The following is a 12,707-nucleotide window of genomic DNA, read 5'->3' on the forward strand; positions in this document are numbered from 1 at the left end:
ATTGCTTATTATCATCCTTCACAACTACTTAATCTTAAATCATTTACATGCAGGCTCCAATTCTTCCACCTGCCAACTAGAAAGAAGACAATGAGACTTCTTGAAAATTTAAACAATACCCAGTGACTCCAGTTTGCACTTGCTCCTCCAGGTCTGTTATTTGGAAGTCCAACACTAATGTCGTAGGGCACATAGCAGTGCAACAGTCACTCAGCCCAGATCCGCAGATATTGGCATTCCACATGTACAAGCCAATCCGCACCCTCACTGGCAAATCTCCAATTCACTTACAGTATGGTTCTGCATTTTAGTGTTGCACTTGGAGCATGGTCACAACTCTCATTACAAGGCTGCTGCAAGAACACTTTATATGGAGGGACAAGTACACAGTTCACAGTTTGGACCAGACATCTCAGGGCTGCTCTCTTACTTTGTTAGCGCTATGCTTATGGTATCTACCTGGATGCTCAAAGCATTCCTGCCTTACCTTTTTATGCTTTGAGTTTAAAGGCTCACAACACTAATGCACTGTTACATTGCAGTTTTACTCAGACCTAAAGGCAGCCAGCTTGTCACTCCGGCCAGTAGTCATCAGTCAAGACAACAACACAATACTTGATCAGACTCACATCTACATTATGTGACAGCAGCTTATGCAGTAAACACACTGCATGTATTTTGAGCAAAGAGCCATGTCTCCACATCTATAGGGAGTAGTCCTCAGTGAGATCCAGCGTGACATTTGCCAGTTAGGGATCTTGTCCCAGTAGGTCAAAGGCAACGTCAATGCAGGGGTGGAAAAACTGTTGGTCAACTGTTTGGACCAGTACAGACCAGGGTCTTTGCCTCCCTGATGCACACTGTTTTCTTCTCGAAAGAGACAAAGGGAAGGATTAAATGCTGTAAGTGGCACAGCAATAAGTGCTCATGCAGGTCAAGGAGAGGTGTTGAAGTTCTGAGTAGGTAGCACAAAGGCCAAGCAGGATTAGTCACGTGTGGATTTGGTGGGCATAGGACAATGTTGCATGCAACAGCAGGAGTGGCACAGCATGCGCCTTGTTGGAAGATTTGTGCAGTGCGTAAAGTGAGTGATTGCAAGGTAGCAGAGAGAATTATAGTGACTCATACCCTGGCAGAGTAATGAAGTAATTTCCTTCTCCCTACAGTGCTAAGCATTCACTTGGATGAAGTAAAGATTGCACTGACCTGGGTGGTAATCTTGGATCAGGCTGGTAAGGTCTAGTGTCATGGCCTCCACTGCTTGTCCTGGGGAAAGAGGATGGCCACAACTGCATTACCCCAACCCAACAGGACCTCTGGGTCACAGTCTACTAAAAGGAGCGCCAGTTTACTTTTTTCCAAGTCCAGGGCAAATGCCACAAATTGTGCAGGGAGCTCCAGACAGATGGTGCTTGACTGGATGTACAACTTCATCTTAAACATGGTGCAATCATCAGGAATTATGGGAGTATCCCTACCCCTGGGCTAGAAGGCCTAGATTCAAATTCCACCTGCTCTAAAAGTGTGCCAAAGATCACATCTGACTAGGTTGATTAAAAATATCTGCAATAACACGGATACAAAATCATTGTTAGCTGCATTACAAGCATCTTTTTCTGACTATTTGAATTAAATGCCTATTAACAATATGCTGGAGGAGAAAGTGAGGTCTGCAGATGCTGGAGATCAGAGATGGAAATGTGTTGCTGGAAAAGCGCAGCAGGTCAGGCAGCATCTAGGGAACAGGAGAATCGACGTTTCGGGCTCCTTCCTGAAGAAGGGCTAATGCCTGAAACGTCGATTCTCCTGTTCCCTAGATGCTGCCTGACCTGCTGCGCTTTTCCAGCAACACATTTCCATCTCTATTAACAATATGCTGTCCACTATGAACAAAACATTCCATTATATGCATGCTTTCATTGTTTATGTTGCTTATTTTTTTAAAATAATATTTAAGGTTCATTATAATTTAAAGGTAACATTTCAATCCTTCAATTTTTAATGAGAAAGTATTTCTATTTACAAACTGTCCTTTTTCTTTTTTCAAAGGAAGGATCACAGCTGAGAAGATCAAAGGAACAGCTGTGCCAAATATAATTTACTTCTAATAAAATGGCTGAGAGAGTAAATCATCTACCTTACTTCTATGGCAGCATTACACGAGATGAAGCAGAGGACTTTCTGAAGCAGGCTGGAATGATCAATGGCCTCTACCTTTTGCGTCAGAGTCGCAACTATCTTGGGGGCTTTGCTTTGTCTGTGGCATATAATGGAAAGTGTTATCACTATACAATAGAAAGAGAATTAAGTGGAAGTTATCTCATAACTGGAGGAAAGTCCCATAAGAGTCCAGTAGATATTGTCGAGTACCATACTGAAGAGACCGATGGTCTTGTTTGTCTTCTGAAAACCCCATGCAATCGACCAAAGGGAATTGAACCAAAAATTGGGCCATTTGAAGACCTGAAAGACCATTTGATCAGGGAATATGTCCAACAAACGTGGAACCTACAGGTAATAAAGACAACTTGGCTTTATTTTCACAGATGTACTTGCATTGTGTACTGAATGAGAATTAAGTGGCAGGGTGACTCTCAGGAGTTTAGCACAAAATGGAGTGTAAGCACTGGAGATAACTTAGTGTGTTTTCAAAACATTTGCACTATTTGATCTCTATTAGCTGACAGTACAATAGGTAGATGAAAGTGGTGGTCATGGTGATAGGTCAGAATGGAGGGTGGTGTGGATAGGTAGGACAGGTCATGATGGTAGTGCCGAGTTGGAAGGTTGGATCTGGGATAAGGTGGAGAAAAGGGAAATGAGGAAACTGGTGATATCCACATTTATCCTGTGTTTGGAGGCTCCCAAGGCGAACAATGAGGGAATGGCGATGGAGGAGGCCCAGGACCTGCATGTCCTTGGTGGAATGGGAGGGGGAGTTGAAGTGTTTGGCAATGGGGCATTGGTTGGTTGGTGTGTCCCAGAGATGTTTTCTGAAGCATTCTGCAAGGAGGATGGATGTAGAAGGCTCCTTTGGGCTTTGGATGGAGGTGAGGGGCGAGGTTAGGTGCAGGTTTTGCAATTCCTGCAGTGGTACAGGAAGGTGCTAGGAGGGGAGGCTTGGATATTGGGAGGCGTGAACCTGACAAGAGAGGTGCCGAGGTAATGGCCTTTACGGAATGCAAATAGGGGTGAGAAGGGAAATATATCTGTGATGGTAGGATCCGTTTGTAGGTGGCGGAAATGGTAGAGGATGACACAATGTATACAGAGGTTGGTGGGGTAAAAGGTGAGGACCTGGTGTTTCTGTTGTTGCAGTTGGGGGGTGTGGTTTGAGAGCGGAGGTGTGGGACGTAGGTGAGATGAGCTGGAGGGCATCATTGACCATATGGGTGAGAAAATAACGGTCTTTGAAGAAGGAGACCATCTGGTGTGTTCTGTGGTGGTACTGGTCCTCCTGGAAGCGGATGTGGCGGAGGCAGAGGAATTGGGAATAATTCCCTCCAACCATGCAAGATCAATGTGGATTTCACCAGTTTTCTCATTTCCCCTACCCACACCTTATCCCAGATCCAACCTTCCAACTTAGCACCACCCTCATGACATGTCCTATCTGTCTATCTTCCTTCTCACCTATCAGCTCCACCCTCCTCTCCAATCTATCACCATTGCCCCCACCTTCATCTACCTATCGCACTCTCAGCTATATTCCCCACAGCCCCACCCCCCTCCCATTTATCTCTCCACCCGCTTGGCTCACAAACCTCATTCCTGATAAAGGGCTTTTACCCAAAACGTCGATTCTCCTGCTCTTGGGATGCTACCTGACCTGCTATGCTTTTCCAGCAGCACACTTCCAACAATGCTCAGCTCATCCCATCCTCTCTTCTGGAGAGAGAATAGTTAAGTGTCTTGCAAGGAAAGATAATAAAGGAAATAAAAATAAACATGGGGCAAAAGTGGGCCATTCAGTCACATGAGCTGCTATTTAATTCAGTTGTGAATTACCTGGGCCTCAACTCCATTTACTTGTCTTTGCTCCACACCATTGTTAATACAACCTGACAAACATCTATGGGATGACTAATTTTGATATTTCAATTAGTCCAAAAAAGTTAAGAAAAAAAAGATAAAAAATAATAAAATGTTGAGAGCTATGTAAAGAATGACACAAAATTTGAATTGTTTGACAAGTATAAGCTAAAAAGGATGTAGGAAACTTCTAACTTTTCAAGAAATGCTTTTGGAAACTTATTATGAAATTGAGCCAAACTACATAGAACCACAAAATCACAATGGAAGCGGGCCATCGAGTCATACCAACCCTCTGGAGAGCATGGATAGAAGATTGGCTAGCTCACAAGTGTGACTGCCAAGTTTGCTGATGACACAAACTTGGGTAGAATGTAAGTTGTGAAGAACACATAAGGAAGTTACAAAGAAATATAGACAGATCAACTGTGTGAGCAAAGATCTTGCAAATGTGAAATTATTTATTTTGGCAAGAACATTATTATATTTTATTGAAAAGAAGTATATTATTTAGAAGGTATTCCAATGATCTGAGGTGCAGAATAACCTGGCAGTCTTAATTCATGAATTGCAAAAGATTAATATACAGCTACAGCAGGAAAGCTAATAGGATGCATTGGTTATTGTGAAGGGAATTCAACATGATAGTAATGGAGGCTATGCTTCAGTTTCCAGGGTTTTGGAGAGACCACATCTGGAGTACTGTGTACGGTATTTGTCTCCTTATTTAAGGCAGGATGTAATGTATTGAAAACAGTTCAGAGATGGTTTACCAGTCTATATCACTGGAACAAGCATGTTGTCTAATAAGGCAAAGTTGGACAGGCTGGGTTTCTGTCCACAAAGTTTAAAATAGTAAAAGGTGACGTGATTGTAACATACAAGCTCTTGAGAGGGCTTGACAGGGTGAATGTGGAGAAGATGTTTGCTCTTGAAGGAGAATCTAGAATTAGGGTAACTATTTAAAAATAAAGGGGTATCCATTGAAGAGAGAAATTAAGCAAAAATTTTCTCTCAGAGGATAGTAAGTCTTTAGAACTCTCTTTCTCAAAAGGTAGTGGTAGCAAAGGCTTTGGATATTTTTAAGGCAGAGGTGGATAGATTGTTGGTAAGCTTGATGTTGGCAAACAGGGTTATAGGGGGAGGCAGGAATGTAGAGTTAAAGCTAAAGTCAGATCAGTAGTGATCTTAGTAAATGGTGAAGCAATCTCAAGGAGCCAAATAGACTATTCATGCTCCCAACACATATGCTTGTATGTTCGCATCACTCTCTCTTAGCATGTGTATTTTATGCAACCTTTTGTAACAGCGTTGTTTTGCATTCAGGGTGAATGGGTATATGAATTGATGGCATACATAAAAACAGTTCTAAAACTACTAAAATTTGTTAATTTAAGCAACACTGGTGGCACTGTTTCATATATAAAAATACCTCATTATAAAAGGGAATAGTGCTAGAAGATTGGCAGACAGCAGGTATGATTCCATGCCTTGAACAAGTGATAGAAGAACTCTATGGAGCTATGGATGAATTAATTAACATCAATGGTTGGAAAGATAGTGGATTCCTGAGTGGCAGATGTAAAAGGAAAGCCTCTGTAAATGATCTGAAATCTAATGGAATTGTTCTGGCATTAAAGATATGTACAAGTACATGTCAAACCTCTTGGTTACTTTGAGCAGCACTTGTTAACTGTACATTCCCGGTGAAGGGCTTTTGTTCAAAACGTTGATTTTCCTGCTCCTTAGCTGCCTGACCTGCCATGATTTTCCAGCGCCACTCTAATATTGACTCGGATCTCCAGCATCTGCAGTCCTCACTTTCGCCTAACTGTACATAGTAGTCAAAAGCAGAACAAACTAAATGCTGAGCATGTACCACCAATGTAGCAGTTAAACCCTATATTTACACCAATATAGTTAACATGCCTCCAAAAAGCCAGGTTATGATTGCAAAATTTTATTGAATTCATGAAAACTAAAAGAAAGGATACATAAAGATAGTTGTGGATGTAGGAGTTAAATTTTAACCTAAAATAATATGTTGTTTTGAGGTTAGGTATGAAGTTAAAGTCTGATAAGTTTGTTTCCTCATACCAATACAGCTTTTAACTATTCAGTTGTAGAACAACAGCATGTGACAAAATACAGGAAGGCAGAACAGGGAGATAAGTAGCAAATGAACATCAATCAGATAAGATTGTTCTCATGCATTTTAGTTGGGGGAATAAGGAGGCTACAAACTCCGCAATTTTACTCCCAAGGTGAATAGCATGAGTTGCATAATTTCAGTAGCATCTACATTCTGGGAGCACGGGTGCAGGATGGAATTAAGTTTACTACCTTCAGGCACAGGGCTGAGGCCTAAAATATGAGCAAATACCTAGAACAAAGTCATTCATAACATTGAAAGACCTTTTACTCCACCTGTCTGAGCACTTCCTGATGAAGAACTTATGCTCAAAATGTTAACTCTCCTGCTCCTCGGATGCTGCCTGACCGGCTGTGCTTTTCCAGCACCACGCTTTTTGACTCTGATCTCCAGCATCTGCAGTCCTCACTGTCTCCCTGTCTGAGCACTTGGTAGCCTCAGTGGCTGCCTTTAATCTGTGCCTTTTTATGTTCTGTGGGCTTTGTTCTCGATATTTTCTCATATTTTAGGCCTCAGCCCTATACACCTTTACCCCCACTCCCACACCATGCCACATCATGGAGAGGACATCTTCCAACTCACCCCCATTGCTCCACATGCCTTCCTTATGCCCCTCTCCCATCCTTAATGACTGTTTATAGCACACCAACTCTTGTCAATCCACACTTTTCCTTAACATCCACCTAGTGATCTTTCAGTACTCACCATGGACAGATCTCAGAAGCCACTTTGAGATGAAACAAAAGTTTTCTTTTACTTTCTGGGGGCCATTTAACCAATCAGGTCTGTACCAAACCTCTGAAGACCAGCCTGCCTACCCAATCCCCATAACTCCACAAATACTACTGCTAGTATACTTACCTGGGACTGTACTCACTAGCATTTAGAAGAACAAGTGGGGATCTTATAGAAACATATAAAATTATGAAAGGGATACATAAGATGGAGGCAGGCAAGTTATTTCCGCTGGTGGGTGAGACAAGGACTAGGGGGCATGGCCTCAAGATTAGGAGAAGTAGATTTAGGACAGAGATGAGGAGGAACTACTTTTCCCAAAGAGTAGTGAATCTATGGAATTCTCTGCCCAAGGAAGCAGTAGAGGCAGCTTCATTAAATATATTCAAGACACAGTTGGATGGGTTTTCGCATGGTAAGAGAATTTAGTGTTCTGGGGATAATGCAGGTAGGAGGAGCTGAGATGATGGATAGATCAGTCATGATCTTAGTGAATAGCAGAGCAGGCTCGATGAGCTAAATGGCATACTCCTGCATCTATTACTATGAAACTATGAAATTCATAGACATTAAGGGGCAATTTAGCATAGCCTAACCTGTACATCTTTGGACGGTGGGAGAAATCAAAGCACCCAGTGGAAACCTACACAGACAACTGGGAGAACATGTAAACTCCACACACATAATGGCTCAAGGCTAGAATCAAACCCAGGACCCTGGTGCTGGGAAGCAGCAGTGCTAACCACTGTGCCCAAAAGTTCTATATATCTATTACAGCCTTCACTAAATAAAAGTTCCATTCATGTAAGTCCCTTTAAAACTTCTAAATGTTCTCATCTGAAAAAAAGTACATAATTGTATTCAAAATCCCATTATAATTTTAGCTACTGTTACAATAACCTCTTTGGGCTGTCAATTAAATTGTGACACAGCTCTGTTGGGATATTTGTAGGTTGTGGGAAGAGACCAAGCACTAATAATGCATAATAATATTTGTTTGCATGCGGGAAACTATCAGCAAACAAACAGTTCTTGTATTTGCTAGAACAAATTCTTTTTATTGCTTACTGATGAAAACAGTCTACTACTTTAAAAACTTTGAATTCTCAAATTGCAGATCATGCTACTTGATAGGGTGTAAATGATGTCTGTTTGAACTTAGCACCGAGTTAGTATTTGGATTTACTATACAATATTCAAAGTCCACTCCTGTGTCTTTCAAACTTCATCCTCTTTCCCCTATTGGTGAAAATAGAGATGGGACTTCTACATATGGGTGTTACCATCATTTTTAAACATCTGTAAAGTTTCCATGACTCTGAAAAAGTCTGGGCCTTGGTGTGGGATGGTAGAAGAAAAGAAGTGTTTGAAGACAGAGATAAATAGACTTCTGATTTTTAGCTTAATTCTGTTGTCCCTTTTATTGCTTATCCAATCTTCTTCCACTTTTTTTATTTCACTTTCCATAAGCGATTTGATATTGTTTATATCTGAATCCATTAATTTAATTGGGTGAACATTTCTTTGACTCTTTCCTGAGGAGTAGGTCACCCTCACTGTAATGTTATTAGCTTGCACTTATAGACAATTTTAGAGGAAACATTTTTAAAGCTAAATCTACAGAATAAATCTAATCATCAGAGCACACTGGACTTATACATTGGGACAAACCCCAGAAAACTCTGGTTCAATATATTTCCAGCAGCAATATTCAAAATCAGCAACAAAGAGGTAGAATTACCTTAGAAATTTCCCAATCTCCTGACATAATATTAATGGAGCAAGTGAAAACCCAGCCAAAGCAGAGGGGAAGGCCATTTACACCATAATTCCAGGTGTTCCCCAAAGTTTGAACAGTGTGTTGAAGTTTGATAGTAATTCCTTAAATGGCTCACAAAAAAAAATTCAATAGGACAAAGAACAAAGAAAATTACAACAAAGGAACAGGCCCTTCAGCCCTCCAAACCTGCGCTGATCTAGATTCTTTATCTAAACCTGTCAATTTTTTAAAGAGATAAAAGCAAAATACTGCAGTTGATGGGAAACCTAAAATCAAAACAGGAAGTGTTAGAAAAACAACACATATTTGGAGAGAGAAACAGCATTACTGTTTAAGTCATTGGACTTAAAAAATGTTAACTCTCTCTCTGACTCCATGGATGCTTCTAGACTTGCTGACTTTTCCACCATTTTCTGTCTTCGTTCTTAGATAAGTAAAAGTAAAGAAAAGATCTGTATGTATATAGTATCTTTATGACCTCAGGAATTTCCAAAGAACAATGAAGTTCTTTTGAAGTGTAGGAACTTTTGTAATTCTGGCAAGCAATTTGCACATTACGTTCCATAAATAATAAGAAACAAAAACAGAAATTGCTGAAAGTGCTGAAAAGCTCTGCAGGTTTGGCAGTATCTGTGAAGAGAAATCAGTGTTAATGTTTCCGGCCCGGTGACCCTTCCTCAGAACTGATGGTAACTAGGAAAATGTCAGTTTATATCCAGAAGATGGAGGTTCGGGCGGGGTAAACGATAGGTTGGGATGGAGCCCAAAGAGAGTGAGAAGTTGGACAGGCAAATGATTGGGTAACAATCTCCTGTAGTTGTCGGTTCAAGGATAAGTGGTGAGCATGATGGAAATCATTCACATGGATTTTTCAAATTGGTATGATATTTTAATGCTTTTCTAACTGGACTAGAAATCAAGAGGATCAGACTAATAAAGAATTCATATCTTGTCATTACAGATTGAGAATTTGAATTCAGTTTTTAAAATACTGAAATAAGAAGTTGTGGTAACTAACAAATTATTAGATTATCATAAAATTGCAACTGATTCATTAATATCCTTCAGTAAAGGTAACTTGGTTGTTCATACCCAGCACTGATGACTTTTAATTTACCTCTGAAATGGTCTAATAAACCATTCTATTACCACCATCTCCTCAGAACAACAAGGGATAGGTAAGTCATGGTGATCTTGTAAGTTTGACCATACACTGAGAATAAATTTAAAAAAACACTTTGAAATGATAAACTTGATACTTTTATTTTTTATAGGTCAGGGAACAGAGGGACAATAAGTGAATGGCATTTGTGTGAGTAAGGATTTTACAGTCCACTGATAGCCATTCAAATCTGTGAGACCCCCACATAGTGCTGGTATAAACACATCTTTGTGTTTACCGCAAGTTCTATTTGACAGCAAGTTCCACGACACTATTGATGCCTCTGATGGTCATTTATGCTACAGGTTTGTAGCAACCCAATACATAACTTTCGGCATGAGAATTAAATTTAAAATGTCCTAATTAATTCTACATGTGATGCACAAAGCTACCAGAAAATTTGATTTCAGTCATTGGATATGAACCAAACATAAATGCCTGCTTTGAGACAACAATAATTTCAGTTACTTACCTAAAATGTGATTTAAAGAAAATACATGACAAATTATAGCACCTATTCCATGTCATAATTATAGAGTCACAGAGTCTTACAGCACAGAGACAGGCCCTTTGGCCTAAACTGGTCCATGCTGACCAAAATATCTACCTACGTTAACCCCATTTCCCTGCACATGGCCATCTAAACCTTTCCTATCCATGTATTTGTCCAAATGCTTTTTAAATGTTGTTAATGTACTTGCCTCAAGAACTTCCACTGGCAGCTTATTCCATATGCCTGCCTCTCTTTGTGTAAAAAGGTTGTCCCTCATGTTCCCTTTTCCTCTTTCCATTCTAACCGTAAACTGATATCCTCTAGTCTGTGATTTCACAACCCTGGGAATAAGACTGAGTACATTCACCCTATCCATGCCTCTCATGATTTTATACACTTCCAGAAGGTCGTTGCTCTGTCTCCTACGCTTTAAAGAGAAAAGTCCTAACTTGCCCAACGTCTCCCTATAACTCAGGCCCATGGGCTAGATTATAAAAAATCAAAAATGATGGCCAATTAATATAGTGGATGGACAGATATTTTTGCCCTATTCTGGCCTTCAACTGATTCCCTTTTTATTTCCTCAGTTATGTAACTCCATCTTAAATTTTACTCAGTGTATTAACCATGTGAGAAAAAAAGAGCTTACTGCTATCAGTCCCAAATTTGCCTTCTACTAGTTTAAACCTGTGCCTCATTAGAGTCATAAAATCATAAAGATATTCGGCACAGAAATAGACCCTTTAGTCCAACTCATCTATGCCGACCAGGTATCCTAACCTAATCTAATCTCATTTACCAGCACTTGGCCCATACCCTTCTCAACCCTTTCTATTGATGTACCCATCAAGATGCCTGTTTACTGTTGTAATTGTACCAACCTCCACAACTTCCTCTGGCAGCTCATTCTATACACCACCCTCTGCATGAAAAAGTTGCCCTATAGGTCCTATCTTTCCCTCTCACCCTAAACCTATGCCCTCTAGTTCTGGACTCCCCACCCCAGGGAAAAGGTCTTGTCTATATATCCTATCCATAGAACATAGAACATAGAAGAATACAGCGCAGTACAGGCCCTTTGGCCCTCGACTTTTCTCTAGTGAAAACAGCCCCAGGTGCCTCAGTCTTTCCTCATACGATTTTCCTTCCATACCAGGCAACATCCTGGTAAACCTCCTCTGCACCCGTTCCAATGCCTCCACATCCTTCCTATAGTATGGCGACCAAAACTGCACACAATATTCCAGATGCGGCCGTACCAGAGTCTTATACAACTGCATCATGACCTCAGGACTCCGGAACTCAATTCCTCTACCAATAAAAGCCAGTACGCCATATGCCTTCCTCACCGCACTATTTACCTGGGTGGCAACTTTCAGAGATCTGTGTACATGGACACCAAGATCCCTCTGCTCATCCACACTACCAAGTATCCGGCCATTAGCCCAGTACCCCATCTTTTTGTTATTCTTCCCAAAGTGAATCACCTCGCACTTAGCTACATTGAATTCCATCTGCCACCTTTCTGCCCAGCTCTGCAGCTTCTCTATATCCTGCTGTAACCTGCCACGTGCTTCCTCACTGTCAACAACTCCTCCGACTTTCGTATCATCCGTAAACTTGCTCACCCAACCTTCTAACCCCTCTTCCATGTCATTTATAAAAATGACAAACAGCAATGGTCCCAAAACAGATCCTTGCGGAACACCGCTAGTGACGGCACTCCATGAAGAAACTTTGCCATCAACTACTACCCTCTGTCTTCTTCCATCCAGCCAATTCCTAATCCAGACCTCCCACTCACCCTCAATGCCATATCTCCGTATTTTCTGCAGTAGCCTACCATGGGGAACCTTATCAAACGCCTTACTAAAATCCATATATACCACATCTACCGCTTTCCCCTCATCAACCTCCTTTGTCACCTTTTCAAAGAATTCAATAAGGTTTGTGAGGCACGACCTGCCCTTTACAAAACCATGCTGACTATCCTTGTTCACATTATTCCTATCTAGATGTGCATAAATCCTATCCCTTACTATTCTCTCTAAGACTTTGCCCACAACAGAAGTGAGACTCACCGGCCTATAGTTACTAGGGTTATCCCTACTCCCCTTCTTGAACAAGGGAACCACATTTGCTAGCCTCCAGTCTTCTGGCACTACTCCTGTAAACAACGAGGACATAAAAATCAAGGCCAATGGTTCTGTAATCTCCTCCCTTGCTTCCCAGAGAAACCTAGGATAAATGCCATCAGGCTCAGGGGACTTATCTATTTTCACGCTTTCCAGAATTTCCAACACCTCTTCCCTACATACCTCAAAGCCATTCATTCTACTTAATTGTGACTCAG

General features: G+C 41.0%; 1 protein-coding gene across 6 annotated transcripts in view; it reads left to right on the forward strand.

Moving 5' to 3' along the window:
* The window catches only part of syk (spleen tyrosine kinase), a 186,642-nt gene that overhangs the window by 88,696 nt on the left and 85,239 nt on the right, over positions 1–12,707 (forward strand). For 5 of the 6 annotated variants that reach the window (XM_043714078.1, XM_043714088.1, XM_043714053.1 and 2 more), the window contains exon 2: positions 2,050–2,514. In XM_043714078.1, coding sequence (XP_043570013.1) covers positions 2,113–2,514 — 402 coding nt within the window. In that variant the 5' untranslated portion in view covers positions 2,050–2,112. The remainder of the gene's footprint in view (positions 1–2,049; positions 2,515–12,707) is intronic. The other variant, XM_043714062.1, reaches the window with a different exon arrangement.

This window comes from Chiloscyllium plagiosum, chromosome 2 (genome assembly GCF_004010195.1).
Source record: "Chiloscyllium plagiosum isolate BGI_BamShark_2017 chromosome 2, ASM401019v2, whole genome shotgun sequence".
In the NCBI taxonomy this organism is placed as follows: domain Eukaryota; kingdom Metazoa; phylum Chordata; class Chondrichthyes; order Orectolobiformes; family Hemiscylliidae; genus Chiloscyllium; species Chiloscyllium plagiosum.